We start from the raw sequence: 26,763 nt of genomic DNA on the forward strand, positions 1-26,763 counted from the left end.
GCTGGAATACGAGATTGGGAGCTATCCGGGAACAAGATTATGAAAGAATTCCTAGGGTGCAGTAAAAAATGTGGACTTTACCCAGTGAGGTGAGGAGTTGTATCAGTTAGCATCTGCTGTGTAACAAGTAATGATGAAATGTTGTGGCTTAACATAACAGAGTTTCATTTTTCACAGTTCTGTGGATCAACTGGGGAGTTTCCTCTCATCTGGGTTAGGTTGGCTGGGCCTGACTAGCCTGGGATGCTCTCACTGACACATCCAGTAGTTAGCTCGATGTCCGTTTGGGTAGTGACCACGTTTCATCATCCAGCAGGCAATCCCAGGCTCACTCACATGATGGCGGTTCCAGAGTCCCAAAAAGTAGCAGGAAAAGTCAAGCCCTGGTGCACAAGCACTTTTCAAATTGGCTAAAGCAAGTCATGTGGCTCGGGCCAGAGCCAGTGTGGGAGGGGACTGCCCAAGGTGTGGACACCAGGAGGAGAATTATGAGGGTCACTTTGCAAACAGTCAGGTGCTCTAGAGGCTTTGGACTAGAAAAGTGACAGTAGCACGTTTGTACAGATTTTGTAAGAAAGACTCCGGCCAGATGGGAGGAGGTAGCCAGGTTCTGGGGTGCTGGAAAGCACTGGTGTGTGACTACACTGCACCACACGGCCGGGGCGCAGATTCATGACATTGTCTGGCCCGAAACTGCCATTATCAGGAGGATGAACAATGACACACACACACACACACACACACACACAATCCTACCACCTGGTATTTCCTGGCATTTCAGCAAAAGCATTTTATCAGGCCAAGGTCGACTTCCTTACATCCCTGATGGAATGGGAAAAGGGGTTAGCTGGAAAGAGACCCCAGTTGCCCCCATTCTGATGCATAGAGAGACTGTCTAGTCGCCAAGAACTTGATAATTACAGGGGGAGAAAACCACCGAGGCCCGTAAGAACCCACTAGAAGTAATAACAAAACCTCTTAAGGTGAAATTAAACGATAGTCATTTTTTTTCTCTTTCTCTCTTTCTCTAACAGAAAATATGATGCTGGCATGCTAATCGCAAGAGACAACTTGGCCCACGGACAGCCACAAAGCACAAAAACAAAACAAACTCTGAGAAGAAACAAGAGCGGTGTTTTCCTGGCATCTACAAGAAGCGCTTTATTTTTCCTCTAGATTTCTTTTCTAAAAAAACAAAACAAGACAAAAAACAAAACTGAGACAAACATTTAAAGAGACAGTGCACAACTTCAGGTGATCATATTCAAGCATGTTCTTTTATTAAGCGTTGGACGGGAGGAGAGGAAGTGGAAGCGGAACGCTCGAGCAGGATGACGGGGAGGCACTGAGCCTCCACGGTCGGGATGCTTCTGGAAACTGTAAATGTAGAGTGAATGGAACAACTTTTTATCCTCTGCCCCCCAAATATCCTGTATATGCTCATGGATGCAATGCTTCCTTTCTTGCCTGCCAAGGTATCTAGGGAATGATTTGCAAAATTTGTTTGTTATCCTCTCTGAAGAATTTTTTTTGTGCAGCTTTGGCGAGGGGGTCGGTGGGCCAGCCCTCTGGCGACCCACCCGCTCTGTGTATCCCACCCTTTTCTAAGTGTCACCTCCCTCTTGGCTGGCTGGATCAGGGGTCTGAGAGCTCTCTCCCCTGGCACTGCCATGCCCACTCAGACTTGGTCAGGGTGAATGACAGGATGAACACTCGCCTCTTCTTCCCTGCACAGACGAAGGCCAGCTCCTGACTACAGTGTGGCCATGGCAGGCTGTGCTTGTGGGGGTGGCCGGGGGGGGGGGGACACCTGGCTTTTTGAAACAGTGCTGCAGAATTGCTTGGGCTTCGCCAGTGAGACAAGGAACCTGCACACCACCTAAACAGGCCACCGACAGGAAAGCAAAGAGACTTGCCAGCCTCACCCAGCCCCAGAGAAGAGATTGTCCCCTTGGCCCTGCAATTCCCTGCTTCCCGTGGGTACTTGACATTTTTTCACTATGTTGTGACTACTCTTATTTCCTTTGCTCTGGCGGATCTGAGTCGAGGGGGGGTGGAGGGGGGACGTGGAAAGCCCCCGGATAAGAGGTTGGCGGGGGGCCAGCGTTGGCAGCGGGGTGGGTGGCGCGGATGCTCACCGGAGCTCCCCTTAGCCCGACTGGCCGCCAAGCCCTTCCTGGATCAGCCTCTCGCTGAGCGCCCACAGGGCCCGGGCCGTCTCTTCGCTCTGAGCCTCGGCGGACGGCATGCAGCGGCAGCAGTTGTTGAAGTACATCCCTCCCAGGCCCTCAAGCTCCGGAGCCGCAGCGCAGTAGACGGTGGTGGCAGCTCCTTGTTGCTGGAAATCAAAGAAAAGAGACCCAAAAAAAAAATTTTTTTTTTTTTTTTAAAAGAAGTGATGAGCTGACTTCATCCTGTCTGGGGATTAGCAGACCCCACCCCGCCTGGCCCAGAGACACCTGGATCTCGGCTCGGCAGAGGGTACCGAGCCCAGCAGGTGACCGTACAAGGTGTGATGTGACCATCCTGCGAAAGCAAGTTCATCAACTTGGTTGCAACTTTTTACACCTTGTAGAGGTAAAGGCTTCGAAAATAAATACGCAATATCAGTCACATCAAACGTCTCTTCTGAGCAAGACGGCATCCTTTTGAACACACAAGAACAAATTCATCCAAACCGCTGACTTCTCAATGCATGATATAATCTGACACCAAGACGTTTCTAGAACCTTCTGTCTGAATTAAACCAACCACTCCAATGATGGCCCATCAGATAGAAAACCCAGAGAGGGACTGGTGCCAGACCTTTCCTTTCTTTTGTTGCCCACAGTGCTGCTAGGGGACGAGTTTGCAGTGCTGTGTGACTCTGTGCTAAGACACACATATACATGTACTCCATGCCATGTACATACATGCCTCATGCAGACACCCGACACGCGTGTTAATTCATCCAGATCCTGTGCAAACCTGTTTGTAAATGTCGTCGTCACCCCGTATGTGCAATGGGACAGTGACTAAGGGGGTACATTTCCTCCCAGCCCACTTCAAATTGTAAGTTGCAAAGAGTGCGATTGATTACTTTCGATTCACCTTTTGAGTAACAGTCGGTGCTGTGGCTAGGGATGTGTGTGCCGGTGGGGCACCATATCATCCCGCTGACACAATGCTGTCAGGGATGCCGTAAAGAGGGCAAGAAATCACTTTGCTTTGCAAGCCATAATTAAAAATAATAGGCTGGTGTTCATGGGGAGACATGGTAGGCACGGCTCTAATTTAAAACCAATACAGTTTATCTGGCATCTTATGATTATTTATGTGCATCACAGCCCTTGCTGCACCAACTAATTATCAGCTTATAGGGAGGAGGGTGGTGGAAGAGGATGGAAAAGGTAATGGGGATAAGGTCGCCATTAGGGAAGACACGAAGGATATTTGACAGGAAGGGAAATGCATTTCTGTCCCTCACCCAGAGCTTACCATTTCCCGGCCCGTACAAGGCTGACATCGTGCTCAAACAGAGCTTCGTGGAGAATCATCCCTCTCCCGTCACTTTGGTTTGAGCTTATTGGGATTGTGCTCTAGAACCATTGGGCGCCAAGGTCCTTTTGAGAATCAGGATCTTGAGGTGTTATAATTTTAGGAAAGTACTACAAAGCAGACTTTGGGGTTTCTGCTTGGTTGTTTGTTTTGTGGGGGAGGACTTCAGTGTCAGTTTCTGTGGTCATATTTGAAATAGTCTGCAAAGCAAATGGTCCAACACAGTCAAGCAACAGGATTGTGGGGAGCAGTATGGAGAGTGGGCTGGGATGTCATCAGCCTTGAGAGTTCTGATGATTACTAGCTGTTTGGTGGGTTGGACAAGTCCCATTAGTCCAGAATTTGAACATCTGACATGACTTCGATTTAATTAAATAGTAATTGGGTGTTTTACTTTCCCAACCCCCTCACCATGCCCACTCCCCAAATAGCCAGTTATTTTCTTGGATTCAGCTATTTCTTTCCGAATTGATTTGTGTGGCTCAAGTGTAATGGAAATAAGCTCATGTCATCCAAATTCCCTCTCACTGAATTATCATTCCTAATAACCCTTAGCTTAGCACCTGGCACATTTATTGAAAGAATTTTGAGTGGTTTATCTGACTCCTCTGCATCCCATGTGGGGAGAAAGGGAAGCAAAGTGCCTCTAAAGACAAATTGAAGAACTGAGATGCTCATCCCAGTAACTCAAGCCAAGTATCATCTTGGCCTCGATTCTTAGCAGAGTTCAGGTGGAAATGGTGTTTTGCATAATTTTCTGGATATCTTAGATTTCCATTCTACTTTGTAGCTGCCAAATCCACCAAAGAGTGGTCAGGTGATTTACCATCAGCTCCCAAGTGGTGAGAGAATCCAGTCAGCTCATTCCCAAATCGAGGCTCCCCACCCCTACTCAAGAGTGCATATAATATCAGCGTTTGCACATCACGACAGTGCTACCAATCCTGAGAGAAGATCAAAGTAGACCATCTGGGAGAGCAAAAAGCAGAATTCTTCCAAGCCCAATGTAATATCTTGCCACTGTGACCTTCTGAAATGATACCACATTGCACTCTCGCACTGTTGGAATGGTATTTTTGCAAAGAGATTCGGCGCTGACGTTGATTCAGAATGAGGTTGACAAGGGAGCGGGGGCGGGGGGGGCGGCATGCGTTTTCCCTCCTTGGAATCTCAAAGCAATCGCTGTTGACCTCATTTCATGTAAACTGACATTTGGCTACCATGCTGAAAACCATAGATTTTAGAATGGCCCAATCATCTACCAAGAGCTGGCTTTGATTCCTTTGCCACGAGGCTCGGGGTGATGCACAATCTTAATGGCATCATGGGTGGCTCTGGCTTTGTGCAGAACATGGTGCTGTAGGGGCCCCTGAAAGCAAAGACCATCTCTACTCCGAAGATGAACTGCATGTAGTTGGCAAAGCCACCCCCTGGGTTCTCGCTCCATTCAGCTGGTGCCCTGCTTTCCTTTCCTCTCTTCTTGGACACTTAGGTAGTGATAGTACCTTTCAGTGCCAAGCCCGCTACCCTTCTGACTTCTCGGGGAATTCTCTTTTCAGTTCTTTTCACCCATGGCAGCCTCTGAGTGACATCTTTATATGATCAGATGTGATGACAGTTTAATAACAAGTTCTAATTTTTGGCTCATCAGCTTTTTGGTCTGCCTATCATCAGAATGAGACAGTCACATTAGAGAAATCTCATTAGTAAATAAGCCGGTACTGCTGATACCAGATAAAACATTTTTAAACTGATAAAAAAAAATTTTTTTTTAAAGAGCCCTTTAATCATCATCGAATGACTTTCATGCCACTTTTTGGGGCATCAGTACATAATTCAGAAAAGATGAAAGAGCCGTATAAAGGAAATAATGTTAACAACTCTGCTATAAAATATCTGAAGCAACGTCTTGTTGGTTGTCACCACTGCTCTACTGATCCATCGTGATAAAATAATAGCAGCACCTTGACATATAAACACTGGCTGGAGCTGTGGGTTCCCCTAAATGAATTTTTAAGAACAATTTATCGGAAGCCTATAGGCTGCGTGTGGTTGCCAACCCTGGGAACTGGGGTACAGCGGCTCCATCCTGGGGACATGGAATGAGTTAGGGTGTGGATGACACGGGACTGAGATTTTCTGGGAAGCCCAGCAGAATCTTTAATCATGTCTGAATGCCATTTCTGATCTAGTCAAACATTTGCGAGCTGCCAGAGGAGATGTGTGCCATCAATCTTTATAGTGTATGTAAAATTACTTACGATTCTTTTTTGGGACTAAGTTAAGAGTATCTTGGTAATAAGGGTTCATCATTTTCTTTCAGAAATCATTTGTCAGATTTGCAGTACAATCTGCAACTACAGAAAGGTGGGATTTAAAAAGCAGTTGTTTATTTATAGTTGAGGCCCTGAGATCTAAATTATCCTTCCTTCCAAAACCCTTTGTCGGGATGAAAATGTTAAGTAGCCGCTTTTCATCAACATTTATTTGATAACCGCTGGCCATCAATTTGGAGCCGTCAGCATAGAATACAAATGAATATTGACTCTTTTAAAGGAAAAGGTACAGAGGTTTCTGATAAACAATATATAGTAGAGAAAAAAAGCCACCCACATATTGATATTTGTGATGCATTGGTTAGTACTCTAATATAGCTTACATTTTAATAAGGACACATACTACACAATGTTGAGTTTTCAAATTTCTCTATTTTAAAATGCATGCTTACTTAAAAGGAAGACTATCTTCCTGTCTTGACGTAGGTTTCACTATGAGACGTATAAAAATACATAGACACGCTCTCATGGAATATCTATATATTCAATGATTTCGAGAGTAGTAGCTGTTCTAAGATTGCTTTATTATAGACGTATTGATACCAGGACATCGCCCGGCAAATGCTGAATGACTCAGTTCAACAAAAAAGTAGTTGCGTAAAGAAACATGGCAAGGAAGTTAGCCTGAGCGTGGAGCCCCATAGGCAGGGAAGAAGAGCCCTTCTGGAAGTGGGTGGTGATTATCTTGCTGACTTCCAGGGACAGGGATGGCAGAAAGGCAACACAGGTGCCTCTTCAAGCCTCCAAGCTTTCCCTGTTACTCCTCTGGGGTCTGTGAGGCAAACAAACACTTGCCCAGTGCGAAACCAGCCACCTGTCCGGTGGCTCCAGAATATGGCAGTGACTTGTGATAGGAGGCGAGGGAGTGAGCGCACGTGTCTTGGTGGAATCAGTGGCTGCCTCCACAGCCTGTCTTACCCTGTCTCCCAGTAACATTCCTGAAAGAAGAGTCTGTAACCACTCTACCGGAAACGGGCAAAACCACTTTACCGGAGAAAAGTTCATCTCCGGATACCTACACATCTGTTCCTCAAAAACAATTACAGTTTAAATCTCCAACGTGAAAGGCGAACAAAAGCAAACTGCCCCCAAAATATTATCAGTTCCCTACTTACCATCTGAGAACGATCTTTTAAGCCCCCCAACCTGTGCCATGTGTTTCATTAGTTCATGGAGTAAGGCAGCTTGCCTTCTCCAGGAGCATGACCACCGCCACCAAGTCACCCCCTTCCTCCACTGTGATGCTCGTGTAATCCAATTGACAGTCGTGAAGGAAGTGCTAATCAACTAACACACCAACTTCCACCAAGATTATGTGAGGGGCTAGAAGAGAACAGAGGATCCGAAAGGACGCTGTCCTCCAAATTGTCATGCTCTCCTAGTGAGCGGTTGCCACTAGGGACTATTCAAGGGGTGACAATGGCTAGCATGTATTGAGAGCTTACAATTCGTCAGGCACCACGCAGAGAGCTTTTATAAGCGTGATAGTCTAACCCCCACCCAGCCCTCCGAGCCAGGGACTATTATCCCCATTCGCCCAGAAGCCCGCTTAGTATCAGAGATTAAAGGCAACTTGTCCAAAGCCACACAGATAACCACACAGATCAACCGACTCCAGAATCCAGACCAGCTGCCGTGCAAGGCCTCCTTCCCAAACCTGGGGCAGAAATGTTTGCGTGTTGCCCATTCCCTGCTGTGTGTCTCCCACTCGGCAGAAGCTTCCACATGAGGGCCTCTTTGCCTTTCTGGGCCACACCTTGTCTGATGCCCCGACGTGGCACGGAATGAAATGGGTTGTCATGTGTTCACCTGAGAAATGTTAAAAGGGAAGTTTTTCCATTGTTGATTTAGTCAGTGAACTAAATTGAAGTTATATCCATTTGGATTAACAAAATTGAAGACTCGGCACTACTGCAGAAGATGTAGGAGCAAATGGCCCTTAACAAAAAGGTCACCTGATTCCAAAAGCCACCTCCATATGACAGATTTGCCTAGCTAAGGAACCTGCTCTTGGATCATAGGCTTTTTTGGGGGGCCATTAACTGAACCACATCAAAACCAGTGAAACCTAAGCAAATCTCCATTTTATAAATTCACATAATGTCAGATGACTGTGGCCTTTTGGAGGAGAATACCTGACACGTTCTATCAGGGGTGCAGAAGAAACCCTGGTCCCCATTCCCCACCCTCTTAATTAGCTCCCAACAAATGTATTCCTACAAATTTGTGACAATTGACTCCCACAAAGGCTTTAAACCATAAGGGCTTGGATACATGCAGATACTTCCTGTTGGCATCAAAACAGAACTTTTGTTTTCACAGCCTTTGGGAGTTTTGCTAACTCACAGGCTGTTCTTAACATTTATTACAGAAGGGAAATACTACTCCATTTCTCAAAGCGAAAACAGCGAAGAAGATGAGGAATGTAGATATTTGCTTTTAACTGTGGAGGCTTTAAAAAGGGTGAGAGAGCGTTCCAGAACATCCATTTAGATCACAGTCAGATTTTCAGCCTGACAGAAGAGAACCCACTCTAACGTAATAGACAATGGGTTAGGATAGTCTCCTCTTGCCACAAGGAAACAGTTTTTGTTCTATTTGTTTTGCTAAAACAGGTTCCCAAGTGCAGAAAACCTCAGAGGTTCTTTTTGGTTGACTTGTCTCTCCTACAGTAGGTGAAAGAGGGTCCTTCCGCTGGTGACACTGGGGACTAGGCTACAAGGGGGCTTGATGGCGGTGCCTCTACGGGAGGAAAGGGCTAGGCCAGATCATTACCATAAATGCAGCTGGTCCCAGCACAGGCCAGAGCTGGAAATTGCATTTTTTGAGTGAAGTGTCGGAAGAAGAACAAATGTGGTACAGATTTTGAGTAACAGCCACGTGTTCACAGGCCTCCATTCGGAGAGTCTCCGAAGTGCCACGGAGCCTTTCTTGACTGCAGTTCAGGTATTCTGAATATTATATCTCCAAATCCGAGTCAGACTACAAGGACCACAGCATTTCCCTTGACAAAAGACATGAATTTCTAGAAAGTTCATTATGGAGTTTTAAGAGAATGACTTGGAGACCAGGGCAGAATGAGATGTAAAGTCAGGACAGGACGAGCACTGCCGTTATTCCTCTGACAAATATTTGCAGGATCAAGCTTAGAGACTTGTAGGTCCAGGAAGGAAAGCTGCAAAGGACTTCTTTTTTTCTTTTTTTTTTTTTAAGACAGAAGAATATATTTGTCTTCACTAGCCTTAAGTTTTGGGAAGGAAAAGGCAGCCAATCCCAACCATCCAAAGAAGCCCAAAGCCATGTTTATCCTGGGAAGGCTGGGCATGGGAGGATTTTCACTTAGGCTATCAGCAGGATTTAAGGGCGCACTGACCTTGGTAGGCTTTCAGGACCTGTGTTTTCAATTCAATGAACTGTTCTGAACTTTCCCTTGAAATAAATGAGGCCCTTTTCATACCTCTTCTGTGTTCCAGAATCTCTGCCATAAATGTTCCAAGGGCTCCGTGACAGATTTATCTCTGGTCTCGAGAGTGGAGGAGCAATACTTAGAATGATTTCATCTTTCTGAGACCTGTTGTTCTCTGAGACTGTAGACCTGCTTTGGGCGGGGGTGGGGACAGGGGCGTGGGTGTGCTCCGCACCAGGGAAAGGAAGAGCAACGGCTCAGGAACAATCAGGAACAATCCGGGTGGGCAATACTGCTCCTGCTTATTCCTTATGCCCCCTTCCATTTGTGCTCGCCAAAAACACTCTCAAGCTGATTGGGCCTGAGAGATGGTCTCCTTAAAAACAAGACAGGATGCCACTGACTGTGTCATGGCCATCAAGTCCCTGGACATTCCCTGCCAGTGCCGCCTGGAATACTCACATTGCTCAAAGTACAGTTTCCTTCCAAATGGGGAGTTCTCTTGCTGGGATGGAAGATTGCATTGGGGGGTATCCACTCTTCCACGGGTTAGTTTGAAACCACTAAGCAGAAGAGCCATAGAAATTTGCCACCAAAATTGGCACCATCCAATGGGACAGATCTGCATGGGACAGATCTGATGGCTGGTTCCTGAAATTCTCCAACTGGGCTGCCTCGATGCTAGTGCTGAGAGACTACTGGGTGTTTGTAAGAGATAAAAGAAGATATTCAGCGTGTGTTAATTTGAGACATTTTACATTTTTACTCTACTTCTTTATCCTCAGTTATAGCTAGCTCTGTATACTGTATATAAGTGTATGCCTCCGTATTTGCCATGTATACTGAAATAAACCTTTGAAATAATTGCCGGGCGGAATTAATGGGTTCTGTTCCAATATAATGGTGCAAAGAATATGTTCACAGTACAGGTGAAACAAAAAGCTCCCCCCTTCCTTTCTGCTGCATGGAATCACTCCAACGAGTCGGCCTGCCACGTTGGCTCTTTTAGACAACCAAGAGCTGACTGTTTTTGTGAGCAAGCCAGATTTCAGGGCAAACCCCAAACAAGCTGTTTGTTTAGATTTTAAGGTTGACAGTTCATTTACACCTAGGTCACATAAATATTCTACAACGTAGTACTGGAAGGCATGGGTGTGCGGGGTGGGGGTGGGGGGAGAGGATAAAACCCACAGAGTCTTCTGATGGGGCCACATCACGGCAAGAAATTAACTCTTAACTCTGTCTTCCAGAAACGAATGAAAAAAAAAAATGGACTTTGCGATAATTCAGATCTCACAGGCAGGCACCCATGCCTGGCCCCGCTGTTTGCATTAGGTTTGTGCGTTTTCATAGCGAGCTCTCTGCAACAGATCATTTCTCAGGCTCAAAGACGCTGGCCTTGTTAATATTTCATTTAGAACATACTGTGGAGAGCGTCTCATTTATATTACTTCCATAATTAATGGTGATAGCTTAGGCACTGCCTTTACACAGAGAGATCTCGTCACAGTGGTCGATGGGTAATGAGAAACAATAGATATTTCATTCACCAGCAGCTTGTTGCTAGTTAGTAGGAAATGATCGTGTGTGCTGTTGCTTTAATTGCCAGGGTAAATAATTCTGCCTCGGTGTTAGTGAACATTTTAAAGCACTCGATGCAAATAGACTAGAAGCAAAACAAACAAAAAAAAATTACCTTGATTATACAACACCTTAGCATAGAAAGTTACAAAGGTATGTCTTTTTTTTAAAAATTGTATTCTATCATGCAAATATTATCTAAATATGCATGTGCTGACTACTCATCTACTGTATTTTAGGAAATACAATTAGGCTGCCTTTCTCTTCTCCTATGTAGACTGTAAATAACTGTAGATCTTTCTCTTGTTTCTCTATGTAAATATATGTAAATACTAACAAGCTCTGCATGCTGATATTCTAGGCAATTTCAGGTACTTTTATAATCTGAAGGCATGTACTCGAACTGGTTTGTTAAAAGAAAAAAAAACTCTCTCAAACTCTTTAAAGCTGAATAGAAATTAAAGATTTCTTCCTAGATGGTTGTGGTTTCTTTCTTTTGTTTGCTTTCTCATCCCTAAACAGTGCTCCGCTCAGGTTCCCTCACTTCCTCCCAGGGAGGAGACACGTGGGCATGCGCCTGGACCGGAAACAATGTGGAACTCCTTGGCTTACATTTCTGCCCATTTTCCTTGGGTTTCCTAAATAACTTCTTAGAATCCTAAGATGGGCGTTTTTTGGATTTTTCTAGCAAAAGAATCTGGAGTGAAAAAGAAGAATCATATTTATTGCTCCCCTACTACGTGCCAAGCACACTGCTAGGTGTTTTACATCCCCAAACCCTATGAAAGGATCCTGTCATTACTATTTCAAAGATGAGAAAACTGAGTCACAGCAAGATTAACACATGCCCAAAGTGGCAAAACTATTAAATACCTCCCAAGCCCTGATTCTTTTCTGTATGCCAAGGGTCAGTAAGTAAATTTGGTCTGCAAAGGGTCCGATAGAAAATCTCTTAGGCTCTTAGGCTCTCTTCGGCTCTGTGGGCCATACAGTCTCTGTCACAACAACTCAAATCTGCCGTTGTTGTTATGGAACCAGCCATAGACAGCATGTCTACCAGTGAATGTGGCCGTGTTCCAATAAAACTTTATTTACAAAAGCAAGCCCTAGGGCCAGATTTGGTCTACTGGCCTCAGTTTGCCAACCTCTGCTCTACACCCTGCCAAAACTCAGTTGCTTTTCAACAGAACATTAACATTTCCTTTCCCTTTTGAGTATATTTATGTGTTTGATGGACTGGGGAAACCATTTGATCAACTGAAAAGTCTCCATTTCTTCCCTGCAGGTAGCAACAGTATTTGTAGAAGTCATGAAATAATAAGGAGGTGAGCAAAAATGAAGTCCCTTGAGCTTATAAATCAAGCTGTCTTCCTTCCTCAGACAAATCTCATTGCCAGGTTTCAATTTAGTTACCTTTTGTTTTCATAAATGGGGATGGAGGAAAAAAGTATGAAAGACTAAGGCGAAAAAAAAAAAGAAAGAAAAAAGAAAAAGAAAGAGATGGAGCGACGCTCACTCTTCAATGGGGGGAAAGAGGCTATTACCTCAGGTATCTATGGAAACCAAGCAGCACGCAAACTTTTTAATGGTTGGAAAACAGCGTTTGTGTTTGAAGATGTTTTTCCCAAGTATGATGCTTCAGTGTAAATGCATTAATTGACAGTTTCCTTCGGGACTTTTTTATTGAAGTGTCCAAACTTAATTTGATGGCACAGGGAACTCTCTGGAGCCCTTGAAGAATGCTGCAAAGTTAGGTCTTTAGAAAACTGAGCCGGCTCTGGCATCCCATACAAATCCAAGCCGACTCTCTTGCAAAGCAAGTGAAGAACCAGCCCTCACTCCCTGTGGTTTTCCCTTTAGAACGTTCGCCCTCTGAATTCACTCTGGGCTGGGAGAGACTCTTTCTAGCCTCTATTCTAACAAGAAGCAACATGATCTTTTCCACCAGTAGGGACTGGGGGAGAAGGAGCAGGAGGAGGAAAGACCTGCATGTTCAGTCCTCTGAGTGGCAGCATGGGAGGGGTGGGAATAGCCCAGGAGCTGAAATCTGAAATACCTGACCTCAAATCCCGACTCTGACACCTCGGTGGCCCTGTGACATGTCCCTGCACTGCAGCTGCAAATGGACATAGTAACAGCAGCCCCTTCACATGGTCTTGGGAGAATAAGTGATAACCTCTGGCCATTTCCTGAGTTCACAACAGATCACTAGTTCAAAGGGGCCTGCAGTTCTGTTTTTATGAAAAGATTTAAGACAGAGTATACAGATCAAAATGTCTTGCCTTTCCTTCATTTGAGGGACTTTTAAGAGTAGGAGGCAATGGATTTCTGCCTTTGAAATTCAAGTGGCAGCCATCTATCTCACCAACCTTACCCAGCATCTCTGGGCACCATGCTGGCCGTGGATTCCACTGCTCCTCGGTTCCCTGGCTGCAGCAACCAGAGCCAAGTTCACATCCATGTCCCTGGGGCACCAACATTTGAACAATGGCCACAATTATTTGTTAAGTGCTATAAAATTCCAGACACCCTGCCCACCTCTCAGCCCCCAGGGCCTTTACACATGTCTTCTCCAAATCCCCAAATATCCCTGTGCAATGGTGCTTAGAGAAAGGGGTGCACAGATGAACCTACAGATGAGCAAGCAAGTGCAGTTAAAAAAACGTGCAGTAAAAATACAGAATCTCGGTGTTGGGTAGATGAGTGCTGCTACCATATTCTTTCAAGTTTTCTACCTAAAAGCTTTTATAATAAAATGTTCGGAAAATATATACATCCTTTCCTGTGGGCTAGGATACCCATTTCACAGATGAGAAAACTGATGCACAGAAGTGACAGTGAGTGGCCTAATGTCCTCCACCTGGTTAAGTGGTGACATCCTTCTTGAAATCCATGCCCATCTGGCTCAGGTGTTCCTTCCATAAAGGGCTCATGCACATCTCTGTTATACCTCCCAGAGGCATAAATCTACCAGTCAGATTTTTGCATCAAAACCTGAAACCTGGTTTTGCCATACTATTCCCACCTGGTGGGTAGTCCTTGGGGTCCCCAACTCAGAGCCCAGAACTCAGTGATCTCAAGAGCAAAAGTGACTGGTTGTGTGAAGGGATGTGAATTTACATTCATGCATTTGGTGGCGATTTAAGTTGGCTTTTGATTCTGAGATTCTGAGTTCCTGAAGGCAGAGGGTTATTCTCACTGGCTGGTGTGGAACTGCTGATGCCTTCAAGCCCACTGACAGTATCTGTGATTTGGACCCAAAAGTCTGAGATGGAGAGGTGTGCAAAGCACTCCGGAGAGCAGTGTGGGCTGCAGGGCTGCCACTGTCGTGGGCGGGAGGCAGAGCTGCTGCACCGGAGCCACACCGGGGCACGAGATGGTTGAACGGACAACTCTCTGCCTCGGCCTGTCCTCCTGCTCACAGTCCTCCATGTGGCGATGACCAACTCCAAATTTTAGAAGCTAGAAAACAATTTCAGCTTGATCCTGATGAATTTGGGCATGGTGTCCCTAGGCACCTGCTTTGCTTCCTAACTTCATATTTAAACTTTTCTCCTCCTGGCTGAGCCAGCATCCCCACCTCTTACCCTTCGAACTCTGGAAGGTGTGAAGCCTACATGTCTGCCTTTCGGTCTCCCCTCTGGAGACTCATCTGTCACCTGCCCCAACACCTCACCTTCCATGATCACTCACCCAGCTGGGTTATTATTTTTTACTATTTTTAAAGATTTTTACTTATTTATTCATGAGAGACACACACAGAGAGAGACAGAGACATAGGGAGACGTAGGCAGAGGGAGAAACAGGCTCCATTCAAGGTGCCCGATGTGGGATAAAGAAGCTGTGGTCTATGTATACAATGGAATACTACTGAGCCATTAGAAATGACAAATACCCACCATTTGCTTCCATGTGGATGGACCTGATAGACCTGGAGGGTATTGTGGTGACTGAATTAAGTCAATCGGAGAAGGACAAACATTATATGGTCTCATTCATTTGGGGAATATAAAAATTAGTGAAAGGGAATAATGGGGAAAGGAGAGAATATGAGTGAAAATATCAGTGAGGGTGACAAAACATGAGAGACTCCTAACTCTGGGAAATGAACAAGGGGTAGTAGAAGGGGAGGTGGGCGGGGGGGAGGGTGACCGGGTGACGGGCACTGAGGGGGGCACTTGGCGGATGAGTACTGGGTGTTATGCTATATGTTGGCAAATTGAACTCCAATAAAAAAAAATTAAAAAAAAAAAAAAAAGGAGCCCAATGTGGGATTCGATCCCAGGATCACACCCTGAGCCAAAGGCAGGCGTTCAACCGCTGAGCCACCCAGGTGTCCCATCCCAGCGGGGTTATGGTCTCTGAGCTGCTGGTACCTCGCAGCCCACTAATCTCCCTCCTTCCAAGCACATCCTGAGCTCCTGTGTCTCGGCTGGGAAGAGTGTGAGGCTGGACAGATGCCTCAGAGAGGGCTAGTCCAAGCCCAGCTGCCATAGCCAAGGGCAACAGAACAAAAATGACAGTGATAATGACCTATGAGTGCTTCCCATTCTCACTAGCACTTCACCAGGTAGGTGTTATCATGGAGCCTGACAGAGGCTAAGGAGGCAAAGCCACTCACTGGAGGTGTCAGAGCTAAGATCTAAACTGAGCTTGTCTTGGTTCAAAAGCCATGTCTTATTACTGACTAATGTTCCTTCCGGGCCCACACCCTGTAGGCTCTACGGCATCCCGGAATCACGCACAAATGTGGAAAACTAGCCCCATCAGGCTGTGCCCGTGTCCCCTGCCTGAGTGATTTAATCCCTCTGATGGCCAAGTTACTGTTTGCAGAGCCTCAGGGACCCTCCTCCTTTCGGAGCTCCATTTCTCAGTCCTTAGATCCCTGGTTTCTGGCCTGGTGTCCTTGGCCTCTGGGGGGCATCATTTTTGCCTGCATAGGATTTTGAACATACCCCAGAAGAGGTCTGAGGTCCTTCCCCTACAACGTTCCTCTTCTATCACCTGCTTCTCAGGCAAAGGAGGTCTTATAGGCTGGCAAGGCTTGGGTTAATGGTTGAGCTTTTATGGGCTGCCTGGCAGGAGCCACCCGGGCCGGCGCTTGACAAGCCAATTGCAGCTGGAACTCTCCTGTCCTCCAAGTGCAGAGAAATGCTGAACTCATGACAACCGGGTATACCGAGGAACATCTTACTCTGCATTCTCCCTCTCTGGCTGCCACACCTGATAGGAGTCATCCTCTCATAATTCCCGGGCTTGTGAAAAGGAAGGTGTACCCACCAAACAAGGTGTCGGTGGGGATATAGGCCAGCGGTGTAGCCGGCCCTCAAATTGTCAAGGTGGTTGAAAATCTGTCCTCCACGGGCTATGCCCTCTGGATTCCTAATTGACTGACTTCGCAAGGCAGGCCCCTTCATGTCTGAATCCATATGGGGTGTGATATCTTCTAGCCAAGCCCTAGAATTCTTGCCGAACTCTCTCAAGAGCTCTCTGGAGGTATCTTTATCCACATTTTATTTATAGGTAAACTGAGTCTTAACAAGTAAAATGACTTAACAAATAATTCTTGTTTACCGAGTTCTGATTTTGTGCCACCTGCCCGCCTCATGCTAAGGGATTCATGTGACTTTGGTGCATTCGGTAAGCATCGTCCCTGTGCCAGATTTCTTTGAGGCCACTAACCCAAATTATAGGTAGGACCCAAAGGGCAAAGGGCAAAGAAGAAGAGGCAGGGTCGGGAGCTGAACCCAATCTCTTGGGCTCCAGAACCTCACTCTTAACACCAGCCGCAAGGGAAACAGGCGTGTTCTCACAGCCGGAGGGGCACAGGAGTATCGCACGCCTATAGTTCAAGACTTCACACTGTCATCGTAGTAGATCTTTCAACAATAAGTAGCTAACACTTTTTGAGCATCCTCGGCTTGCATTACATTTTTCATGGGTACCATTTCATTTATAATACTCCTGTTTGATGGACATGGAATCTGAGGTCCAGAGAGGTTAAGCAACTTGTCCAAGGTCACACAGCTAGTAAGTGGCGGTGCCAGCCTTTGAACCTGAGCTGCCCATGCTATTAACCTCTTTGCTGCATGGCATCGTGGGCCACAGAAGTCAGGCCCTCACAATGACATGTGTCATTTATCGAGTGCTGGATAAATATTTCCAGTTAGTTCCTCCATAAGGGACATCTCAGACTCTTGAGTGTGATGCTAAAACTGGGATGGAGGCCAGGGCTTCAACTACTCATGAAAACATAATGAGAGTGACTCCATGTATTGGTTACCTGGAATCTGGGGTCAGAGGAGGGAACAAGTCCTATGAAGGGTAACCTTTTAATACGTATAAAAGGGGACTGGTTTGTTTTCCTTACTTGTTTTTAATATTTTCTGTTCTTTGAAGCTGCTTCTTCTTCCCTAGATTTTGGTAAAGGGCCAATTGATTTCAACTGTACTACATATAAGGGCAGATCCATAATTGCTCCAGATTTCAGTACCATCTAATCCCTCCCCAGAGGCTGAGAGGTATAACTTCTTGCTAATTGGAATGCTAGGGCTTCAGACTCAGGACCACCGTATCTCTAGGGTCTTCACATCAACCTCCTCCCACCATCATGGTGAGATGTGCCCCGCCCTGTGTCTTAGGGTTGACCTTTCCACCATACTGAATAGGGAATCGCGAGAATGAACAGATGAATTGCTAGGCTGTCAGTTTTGACTGGTGTTGCAGGATGGCCTTGCTAAGGCCAGAAAGAATCCGGGGTTACCACCACAGTCATCCTTCTGTGGGGTGAGTTGTCAAGCAAGATAATTAAAATTTATTTTCCCTTGAGGTGCTCTGCTTTGCTTAGATGGCATGACTGTGAAAAGCGGAGTTGGTGACAGCTGGTAAATGTTTAACAACTGGCTCACGGGAACATGGAAGGGAAAGGGGGCCTTGACCTGCAGTGTCTGCCAAAACCCATGGTGTAAATATTCTCAATATGAGAATGTGCAGTTGGGAAGAGGGACATGCAGTCAGCCTGTGGAAGCTGGTGCGTGATGTTGCTCCAGCATCCACCCCACTGGGGGAAGGCCCACAGAACACGGCCTTACGAGCTGTTTGGAGAAGATTGTGAGGCAGGCCCAAACAGGTCAGGACCTCATTAAGACCATAAAACCACTCGGGGCCATCAGGCACAGTGGCAAAGCAGAAACCCAAACCAGTCTGGGATCCCTGGGAGTCAGAGTGACACAGTCCTGTGACTTTTAGATTTTGTCCAAGTTGGTCCCCAGAACCTAAAAGCTGGTTCTACTCAGGTGGCTCCCACAAGTCCAAGGGAACCATAGTTGCCAACATGTACTGCATCAGTTATGAGTCCTACACATCATTCTAGAACCCTGGCAACAGCATCTCATTTAATACTTCAACAACTCTGCAAGGTAGATAATGTCCTTATCTCAGAGATAAGGAAGCTGAGGTTCCAGGAGCTGGAACTTGGTCAAAGTTACACAGAGCTCTTGAAATGCAATGCCGGGATCTAAGCCCAGATCTGCCTGATTCTAGACTTTTCTGTCATTTCCCTGGCTCACTGGGGACCATGTTCTTTGTGAGTTCAACATCCTTGAAAGCCATGCATTTCTTGCCTCGGGTGGCATCCATATATCCTAACAAATACCTAATAGATCCATATATCCTAACAAATATCCTAACAAATAGTGTCCCCCACTATGTCTCCCATTGAGCGATATGGGATCTGGGACTCTGTGGGGTTGTGGGTGAGAACAGGAGGTATGGGAGGAGGGAATGGACGCTAGGGAGGTAGGGTGTCAGGGAGAAGAGGAGATGGGGACCATGCATCAGGTTGGAAATCTCAGGCAGTGAATTATTATTTTTCAGATATAAATGGAAGCTGGGCATATAGACTCAGAATTCACTCCTTTTGCCCAACATCACAAGCACAGTGAGCAGAGATAACTCATCGGTATCCAGGAGCTTCCAATACATAATTAGGGTAGATGTTCTTCAGTGGAAGGCCCTTTGGTTCAGTCTGTCCACCAACAGACGAAGACACAAAGAAGGAGGTGTTGTTCATGTTGCACTTTTGTAACTCTATCAAAGGTGATAAACCGCGAAGCTGATTTTGGTTTGGGTACTTCCTCCGATGACGCACAAACAGGTTTCGACTGATTAAACTACACAAGAGTCTGCCTTAGAACCTAATGATAATGTTGCCCCTGCTTTTGAAGTGAATATTTTTAACAAAGGGGGGCTTTGCCACCTGAGTTAACCAAATCTTTCCTGTATGGGAGGAACAGCATTTTTAAAAAAATTTATTTATTCCTTCTGGAGAGACACAGAGAGGCAGAGACACAGGCAGAGGGAGAAGCAGGCTCTCCATGGAGAGCTCAGTGTGGGATTTGAACCCAGGACCCTGGGATCAGGACCTAAGCGAAAGGCAGACGCTCAACTACTGAGCCACCCAGGTGCCCCAAGAACAGCAATTTCAAACAAGGAATTGAAACCAACGATGTCTTGGGACGCCTGGGTGGCTCAGTGGTTGAGCATCTGCCTTTGGCTCTGGGTGTGATCCTGGGGTTCTCGGATCGAGTCCCGCATTGGGCTCCCCATGGGGAGCCTGCTTCTCCCTCTGCCTGTGTCTCTCTCATGAATAGATAAATAAAATCTTAAAAAAGAAAGAAAGAAAGAAAGAAAGAAAGAAAGAAAGAAAGAAAGAAAGAAAGAAAGAAAGAAGAAAGAAAGAAAGAAAGAAAGAAAGAAAGAAAGAAAGAAACCAACGATGTCAGAAAGGAGTCAAATTGTCTTTCCCTTCTCACCTGAAATATCAAGAATGTCAAACTAAGCCCGGCGGCCGACTTTGCTCTAGGATCCCATGTCCCACCATCTGGAGTGTTTCCCCCAAATACAGTGCTTATCTAATCTGACTTAACCATTGGCCCCTCTCAGTGGCGGCCCCTGGGCAAGGTGCCAGTTCCCAGTCTAGACAAGACAGCCTACCTTTCTGGCTCTCTCCTCTCCCTTTCTTCTATCCCTGTACCCCACTTACATGAATGGCCCCTCAAATTGCAGAGGGCTGGCTTCTGCGTGAGCCTGTGGCCCTGTAGTGTGTGCTGTGGTGTGCTCCTGAGACCCCCATTCCAGACCGGGGGGCACTCATTTTCCTCAGTTGCTGGGCTGATGTCTGCTGGGGGCCGAGTCCTTCCTTGGGAACTGGTCTCAGCCAAAGGCAGCCGTCCTGCCCAAGGATGAACCCCTCCAGGAGACAGGCCGCCTCTGTGATCACCTGGCCTCTTTGTCCCAGTCCAGGACGTCTCTGAAGGGCCACCCTGGTTTTGGTCTCCTTGAGACTGGCTGACGAGTCTGCTGCCTCCACATCACAGCTCGATCCTCTCCCTGTGCCCCCCTGCCTGCCACATTGCCCCTTGGGCAGGGGTCCTGAGAGCACTGCGTGCCCATCCTGCATGCCAACCCCAGCCACAGTCTGCTGCCTGGATAGCCAGGACGCAGGACAGCTGCCTGGCTTTGGGAAACGCACTCAACCCCTCTGAAGCTATCCTCTCATCTGTAAACTTGAGATGCTGACATCCTTAAAGAATAACTGGGATGATTAAATCAGACTATGTGTGCAATGCACTTATGCGGAGCTGCCACGTAACACACACTCACCACCCAAGAGCAGCACGGTGGTAGCAGAGGCAACGGCGTCCCGGGGGCTCATGTTCCTCTCTGCCTGCACCATCCTTTCCCGTCCTTCAGCTTGGGTGGGGGGTTGGCATGATGAAAAAAGCACAGACTTTGAGGGGTTTCTGGTTAAGACAGGGTGGACTCAGGCATGTTGCCGGCAATCCCTCCAGAAACTCTATTAAAAGCATAATAAAGGGCGAGGGGAGACTGTTTAACTGCATGATCAAGAAACATCAGCGAGAATTTGGGAAGATGGGAAGCAGATGGAGACGCGGTGACTCCGCAGAGCAGTGGCTACGGAAGGGGGAGGCGCCCAGAAGTGAGCAATCCACACAAAGCAGAAGTCAGGAACCGGAGAAGTGGCAAAGGCTGGGACGGGGCAAGAAGGGAGCCAGGCAGGCTTGAGCGTACTGCGGGAGGTGTCCACACAGAGGGCACGTATGCGTGAGACACCCTGCTTCATCACCGAGGTCAGATGTCACCCCCTACGACAGATCCCTCTCCTCACCTTCACCGCCCACCCTGAACCTTACTCTACGCTGGTGTGTGTGCTCTAGACGATGGCCTCGGCGAGACGGGTTTCTGGCACTCTGTCCCGTGCCTGGCACACAGTGTGTGCTTAGTGAGTGTTTCTAAAAAGATGAAGCCAGAATGATTGAATACCCTTTGCAGGGTAGAGGGAAACTCTATCACTCCAATTCAGTTGCTGCTGCATAAACAAAATCACTGGTCAGATTTTTTTTTTCCTTTCCAAATTATCGTTGGTTTGGAACAGTTGTTTTCTGCAAGTTGTGACTCACAGCACGAGCTACATTGTACATGCTTTCTAAGGGCCAGACACTGACTGAAGCTCTGCTTTCTCTCTCTCTCTCTTTCTCAACACACACATACCACACACATGTTGTCCTCACAACAATGCTGGGAAACAGATTTGTAATTTTTCCCCAAGTTTACAGAAAACTGAGACACAAAGAGATTAAGGAACTCTCTTGATTCTTACTGGCAAAGCTGGGATTTGATCTCATGTTCTGTGACTCCAAAGGCCATGCCAGCATGTGGCACTAAGGTGAGGAAGGTGCCTCTGGAGGTCCCGGGGAGTCTCTCTGTGGCAGGAGGGCTGTCCAGAGTCTCACTCCAGAAGGAGAAGAAACGCATGGAGGCCCTTGACATCGTGATGTCTCCTCTTACCTTTGAGATACCAGTGATGTCAGAGTATTGCACCTCTACCAAGCAGAGGGCGAGCCTTGATGAAATTGCAGAACCTGGTAGTGGATAAGAGGCCCATTTGGGGGAAGACTGACATGTGCCACGTCCATAGGGATTTTGTGGCAGGTTGTAGTGCAGGTGCAACACTGGGCACAGGCCAAGGTATGTATGAGGTGAACCATAATCTTGCCTACCTACTGATTCAGCTTCCTCCCACCCCCACCACGTGCTTCAGATTCCACTCCTTTGAGAGAGGACTTTGCAGTCTGCTAGGGATCCTGACTTGTCTCTGGTCTTGGAGGGGGACTTTCCTCTGTCTCCTCCAAATCGATAGGGTCTGACCTAAGGTGTTGGCTGATTGGATGACCTGCAATGAGTAAAAGGGGTGTGGGGGGGTCCTATTTATAATTTTAAAAGCCCAATGAAAAGCATACTTTATCCATGGAGAGACAACACAGACTGTTACTTAGTAAATCTCATCTGTTTGGTGACCCCCACCTCTCGTAATCGGAGGTCCTATGGAAGTAAGATTGGGGTGCTTCCTTAAAGACAAGACTCAGAAGAAGCACTGGCCCACCCATGAGGCTTTTTCCATCAGACCATTTCCTGACCCAAGTCCCAGCAAGACCTAAAGAGCAGGAACAGCAGAGACAAGCCTGCAGACAGCTGGCATTGGGAAAACGCCTTACAGCCGCAGAGGCCTCCCCTGCTGCGGGACACTATGAGCTTCCATTCCACAACTGGGAGATCTCCCTGGTCCTCCTGGTCCTCCAGGCATTTCCTAGTATCCTCGCATTGCAGGCCCCCTTTGGCAGGTACCCCCTATGCAGAAGAAGCTGCACTTGGTTGTGAACTTGGCTCCGTGCCATCCCAGAGCCTGTGCCTCTTACTGTGTATTATGGGATTCCAGCAGAAAGCATCAGAAAGAGAATACAATGCAGTGAGAATGGAAACTCTGGATCAGAGAAGCCAGACAGAGCAGAGAATTAGCAACTCTTGGGGGTTCACAGCCATGTAGAGCTACTTCTCTCCACTCTTCATCAGCCAAAATCAAGTAGCAGAAGAGTGGAGAGTCAAGGACTATGACACGTCACCTTCTCCCCAGGCACTGGCTCTGCAGCAATGGCTGGTCCTTCAACTCAGTCCCACAGGCACATGATGAAACTGAAGCTCAGAGAGGTTAAGCAACTTGCCCAAGGACACACAGACAGTAAGTGGCAGAGTTGGGACTCAGATGTGAGGAGGGTTGGTTGGACACCAAGTTCATGTTCTTCTCATCATTCTGTCTCTCTTGTACTGAGAATAAGTGAAGGAGACAGGCTCCCCACAGGAAATTAAAATGAGAGGGAAAAAAAGTGAACAAAACAAGAGTGAGAGGAAGGCTGTCTTTCTAAACATAGAGCCATGTTGTTTTGGCTTCTGAATCACTTGTCCACCTCAAGAAAAATCTTTCCACACTACACCTTCCCTTGGCCAATTGGGACAATATGGGTACAACTCCACATCTCTTCCTATTGTTGAATCATTTCTGGCCTTGTCTAGATGACAAGAAAATACCCAATGGGCCATAAGCCCTTGAAAATAAAATTTTGTTGTTTTTTGAAAATGAAATTTTATTTGCACTTGCCTCTCTAGCTTTTAGCACTGTACCTGGCCTACAGGGGTGCTTAGGGACCATGTGATGAATGAATGAGTGAATGAATAAATGAATGAATTAATACCGGAACAAATTACCAAACAGCCATTGGGGGCACTTTCTGGCCCATTTCACACCAAAGGGAGACATATTGTGGAAATGACTCATGAGTGGCTAGCCAGACTTTAAAAATACACACATTCCTTATTAGAACTGGCAGGAGTAATTTTGGTCCTGAGAGCAGAGCTCCCTGCCCACCTAATATTACACGAGGTGTTAACTACATTATCTGGAAATACCCTATGACTAATTCTCCATCCCTTATCTTGAGGAGAAGAAAATTGTCTCTAGCATGAATGCCCCAGATTCCTGGTCAGTTTATGTAAGGCGTTTCAAGTGATTGCGGTATTTTAAGCCATTTTTAGCTTAAGTCACCTGATGTGTGGTGAGCCCAGAAAATCTGATCTCTTGTTCCCTTAAATTCCCTGTTTTTCCATTAATTTTGTTTAAACCACTTACTATACCCTAAGTATTTCCCTACTGAAGAATGGGTTTATAAGTACACATCCCCTCAACTATGTAATTTAAAAAAAAAGATGATTTATTAGTGGGTTGTCCAGTATCCCCCTCAGCGCAAAGCTCTATTACTTTTTGGGTGAGCCCCTGGGTCCAGAGCAGGTGGTATTTATTCTTTATCACGGTCTATTTGGTGGTTTTGTCTATTGAAAACTTTTCTGCCTGGTCCAAATAGGATTTGATAGAAACTTCCCCCAAATTATGTCTCAAATGATCCTCAGCGATTGAGTAAGAAATGAGCTTCCAAAAGACCTTCCCCTAGCTAGAAGGAAACTGGGCTTTCATAAAGTAGCTGGAGAGATGAGCCTTAGTTTTGAGCAGTTAAAGCTACTTTTAAACAAACAATATCTAGAGCAAAGCAGAAGTTAGCATGTCAGATAGACTTAGCGTCTAAGTCCTGATTTCTTGCAGTCTCAGTGGTCTTTATGTCTTAATCAAAAAAAGCCACACTTTGTTTGCCTTCTGAGCATCTATTTTAGACACAATACCTTTGATACACTACTTTGTTTAAACATGTAGACAAGAGATTTAACAACGACCCAAAAAGTTTAGGTAACACCAACTAGTTAATTTTCTTTTCTTTTTATTTTTTTAAGATTTTATTTATTTATTTGAGAGAGACAAGGGAGCACTAGCAGTGGGAGAGGAGCAGAGGGAGCAGGAGAAGCAGACACTGAGCAGGAGCCCCATGCAGGACTCAATCCCGGGACTCTGGGATCATGACCCAAGCCTAAGGCAGATGTCTAGCCAACTGAACCACCCAGGTGTCCTCTGTTAATTTTTTACTTTAAGGGTCCTTGAACTCCCTTTACAAAAGGGCAGGAAGTAAGTATTTTAGGCTTTGCAGACTCTACTGGTGCAACCACTCAGCCCTGCTGTTGTAGTGCAAAAGCAACCTCTGGACAATACATAAGTGAATGTGGGTGGCTGTGTGCCAATAAAACTTTATTCTCAAAAACAGAGAGCTGGCAGGATTTGGCCCATAGGCCACAGTTTGCCCTCCCTGTTCTACTTAATACTAACTGCTTAATCATCAAAGTGACACCAACTAGTCTACCTTCTAAATGACTTCCCTCCCCTGACAAAATGGACTTGCTGTTTGACTAAACTTTCATGCCAGTTTAATCCCGGAAATGTGTTGCTAAGCCCCCTCCGAGGGCCCGAACATCCAGAGACACATCAGTAAGTCCTGTGGTCTTTGGAATTCACATCCAGATTTCAGGCAGGAATCCGTGCCTAATGGTTCCACATTAATTCTTGTGAATTTTTCCCATAAAAAATTGTTATGAAATCATTTCCATGGGAAGATAAAATAATGAAGAAATCAAATGCCTTCAAATGAGTACATCTTTATCTTTCCTCCCCTCCCCACTCCAGATCTGTTTCCCCCAAGCAAGATAGAGTCTAACACTGCTGGGAATTGTTAAAGAGTTAAATGATTTCCAAGAAAAATCATTCAGGTCTTATTTGCAAAATGCCAAATAATCACACACACACACACCCCACCACCTCCAACAACACCCACTCCAGGGGGAGCAGGTAGTAATTTTCTATGCCTGAAATTGCAGCACAGCCAAGCAAATCAGAACAGCAGGACCAGAGCCCCTCCCTCACCAACCCCCTTCTTCTCTTCCGGTTAACATCTGTTGTAGAAGGAGAATGTTGAACCCTTTCGATCAGAGCGGGGATTACTAAGAATAATTATTCCTGCAGAAATATGCTTTCCTAATAGTGGCCTTTTCAATATGCTCAGTTTTTCAGAAAGTTAACACTGCTTGGGAAGACCATGAACTACACCGCAACAGGAAGCCTGGTGCTCCCAGGCTCACCATCATCTCTTTCCTGCTGTTTATACAGAGAAAATTGTCTCTCTCGGACTACGTACGTATTTTTTCTTTCCTTTTTCACCTGTGACGGTCTGTCGCCTCTTCCATGTAGAATCCGAATCTTTCCACTATGTGTCACAGTATAGATTTGAATGCAATAAAGACTATAATTATTGAGCATTTATGAGAAATAATATTTTCCCTCTGGTGCATGTTAGCTCAGCTGCTCACACACGAGTGTGAATACTAATGCTTCTAGCTTAAGCAAAAGAACAAGAGTAGCAAAGGAAAGATGATTGATCTCTGCCCTAGAAAAGTGACCACTGATCCCCCCCCACTGGTGTCTCTGGAGAGCAATGGACATTCGAGGGATGGAGGGCGGAACTAGATATGAAGGTGGCAGTTTGTGTACAGTATTTAAACATCAGGCCCTTGTGCTAAGAAGCTTGGAAAACCCAACACAGAAAGGCCACCGCGAGGCAGATCCTGCCTCATGACATGGCCTAGAAGGGTTGCCTGGCTGGATCAGCAATGAACTAGAAGTTCAATTTCCTAAAGGTGAAAATTAGGTAAAGTGGAAAGAAATGGTTTTCCAGGGCACCTGAATTAGTAATTTCTTGACAAAGCGTGCTTAGCCTGGTACCTGACCAAGCGTTCTGTGAGAAAAGGATTTGGGCACCCAGGTGGATCAGTTGGTTAAGCGTCTGCCTTCAGCTCAAATCATGATCTCAGGGTCCTGGGATCACGCCCTGCATCGGGCTCCCTGCTCAGCTTGGAGTCAGCTTCTCCCTCTGCCTTTGCCCCTCCCCTTTTTCTCTCTCTCTCTGTCAAATGAATAAATAACATCTTTAAAAAAGAGAGAGAGAGAAGAAAGAAAGAAAAGGATTTGAGAAATCTTTGAAAAGAAATCCACAGTGTCTTCTCCTTAGGAGGGAGAACTTTCTGGTGCTACAGAACAGAGGGAGCATTTGCAAGGGA

At 46.2% G+C, this 26,763-nt stretch overlaps 1 protein-coding gene across 2 annotated transcripts in view; it reads right to left on the reverse strand.

Moving 5' to 3' along the window:
* Window positions 1-1,258: 1,258 nt before the first annotated feature.
* WWOX (WW domain containing oxidoreductase) overlaps window positions 1,259-26,763 on the reverse strand; it is a 948,794-nt gene continuing 923,289 nt past the window's right edge. Inside the window, exons 9-10 of one of the 2 annotated variants that reach the window (XM_041772247.1) lie at window positions 2,139-2,338; window positions 1,259-1,377 (exon numbers count right to left, since the gene is read on the reverse strand). In XM_041772247.1, the coding sequence (XP_041628181.1) occupies window positions 2,150-2,338 (189 nt within the window). In that variant the 3' untranslated portion in view covers window positions 1,259-1,377; window positions 2,139-2,149. Of the gene's footprint in view, window positions 2,339-26,763 lie in introns of both variants that reach the window. The other variant, XM_041772246.1, reaches the window with a different exon arrangement.

Source organism: Vulpes lagopus, chromosome 10 (genome assembly GCF_018345385.1).
Source record: "Vulpes lagopus strain Blue_001 chromosome 10, ASM1834538v1, whole genome shotgun sequence".
In the NCBI taxonomy this organism is placed as follows: domain Eukaryota; kingdom Metazoa; phylum Chordata; class Mammalia; order Carnivora; family Canidae; genus Vulpes; species Vulpes lagopus.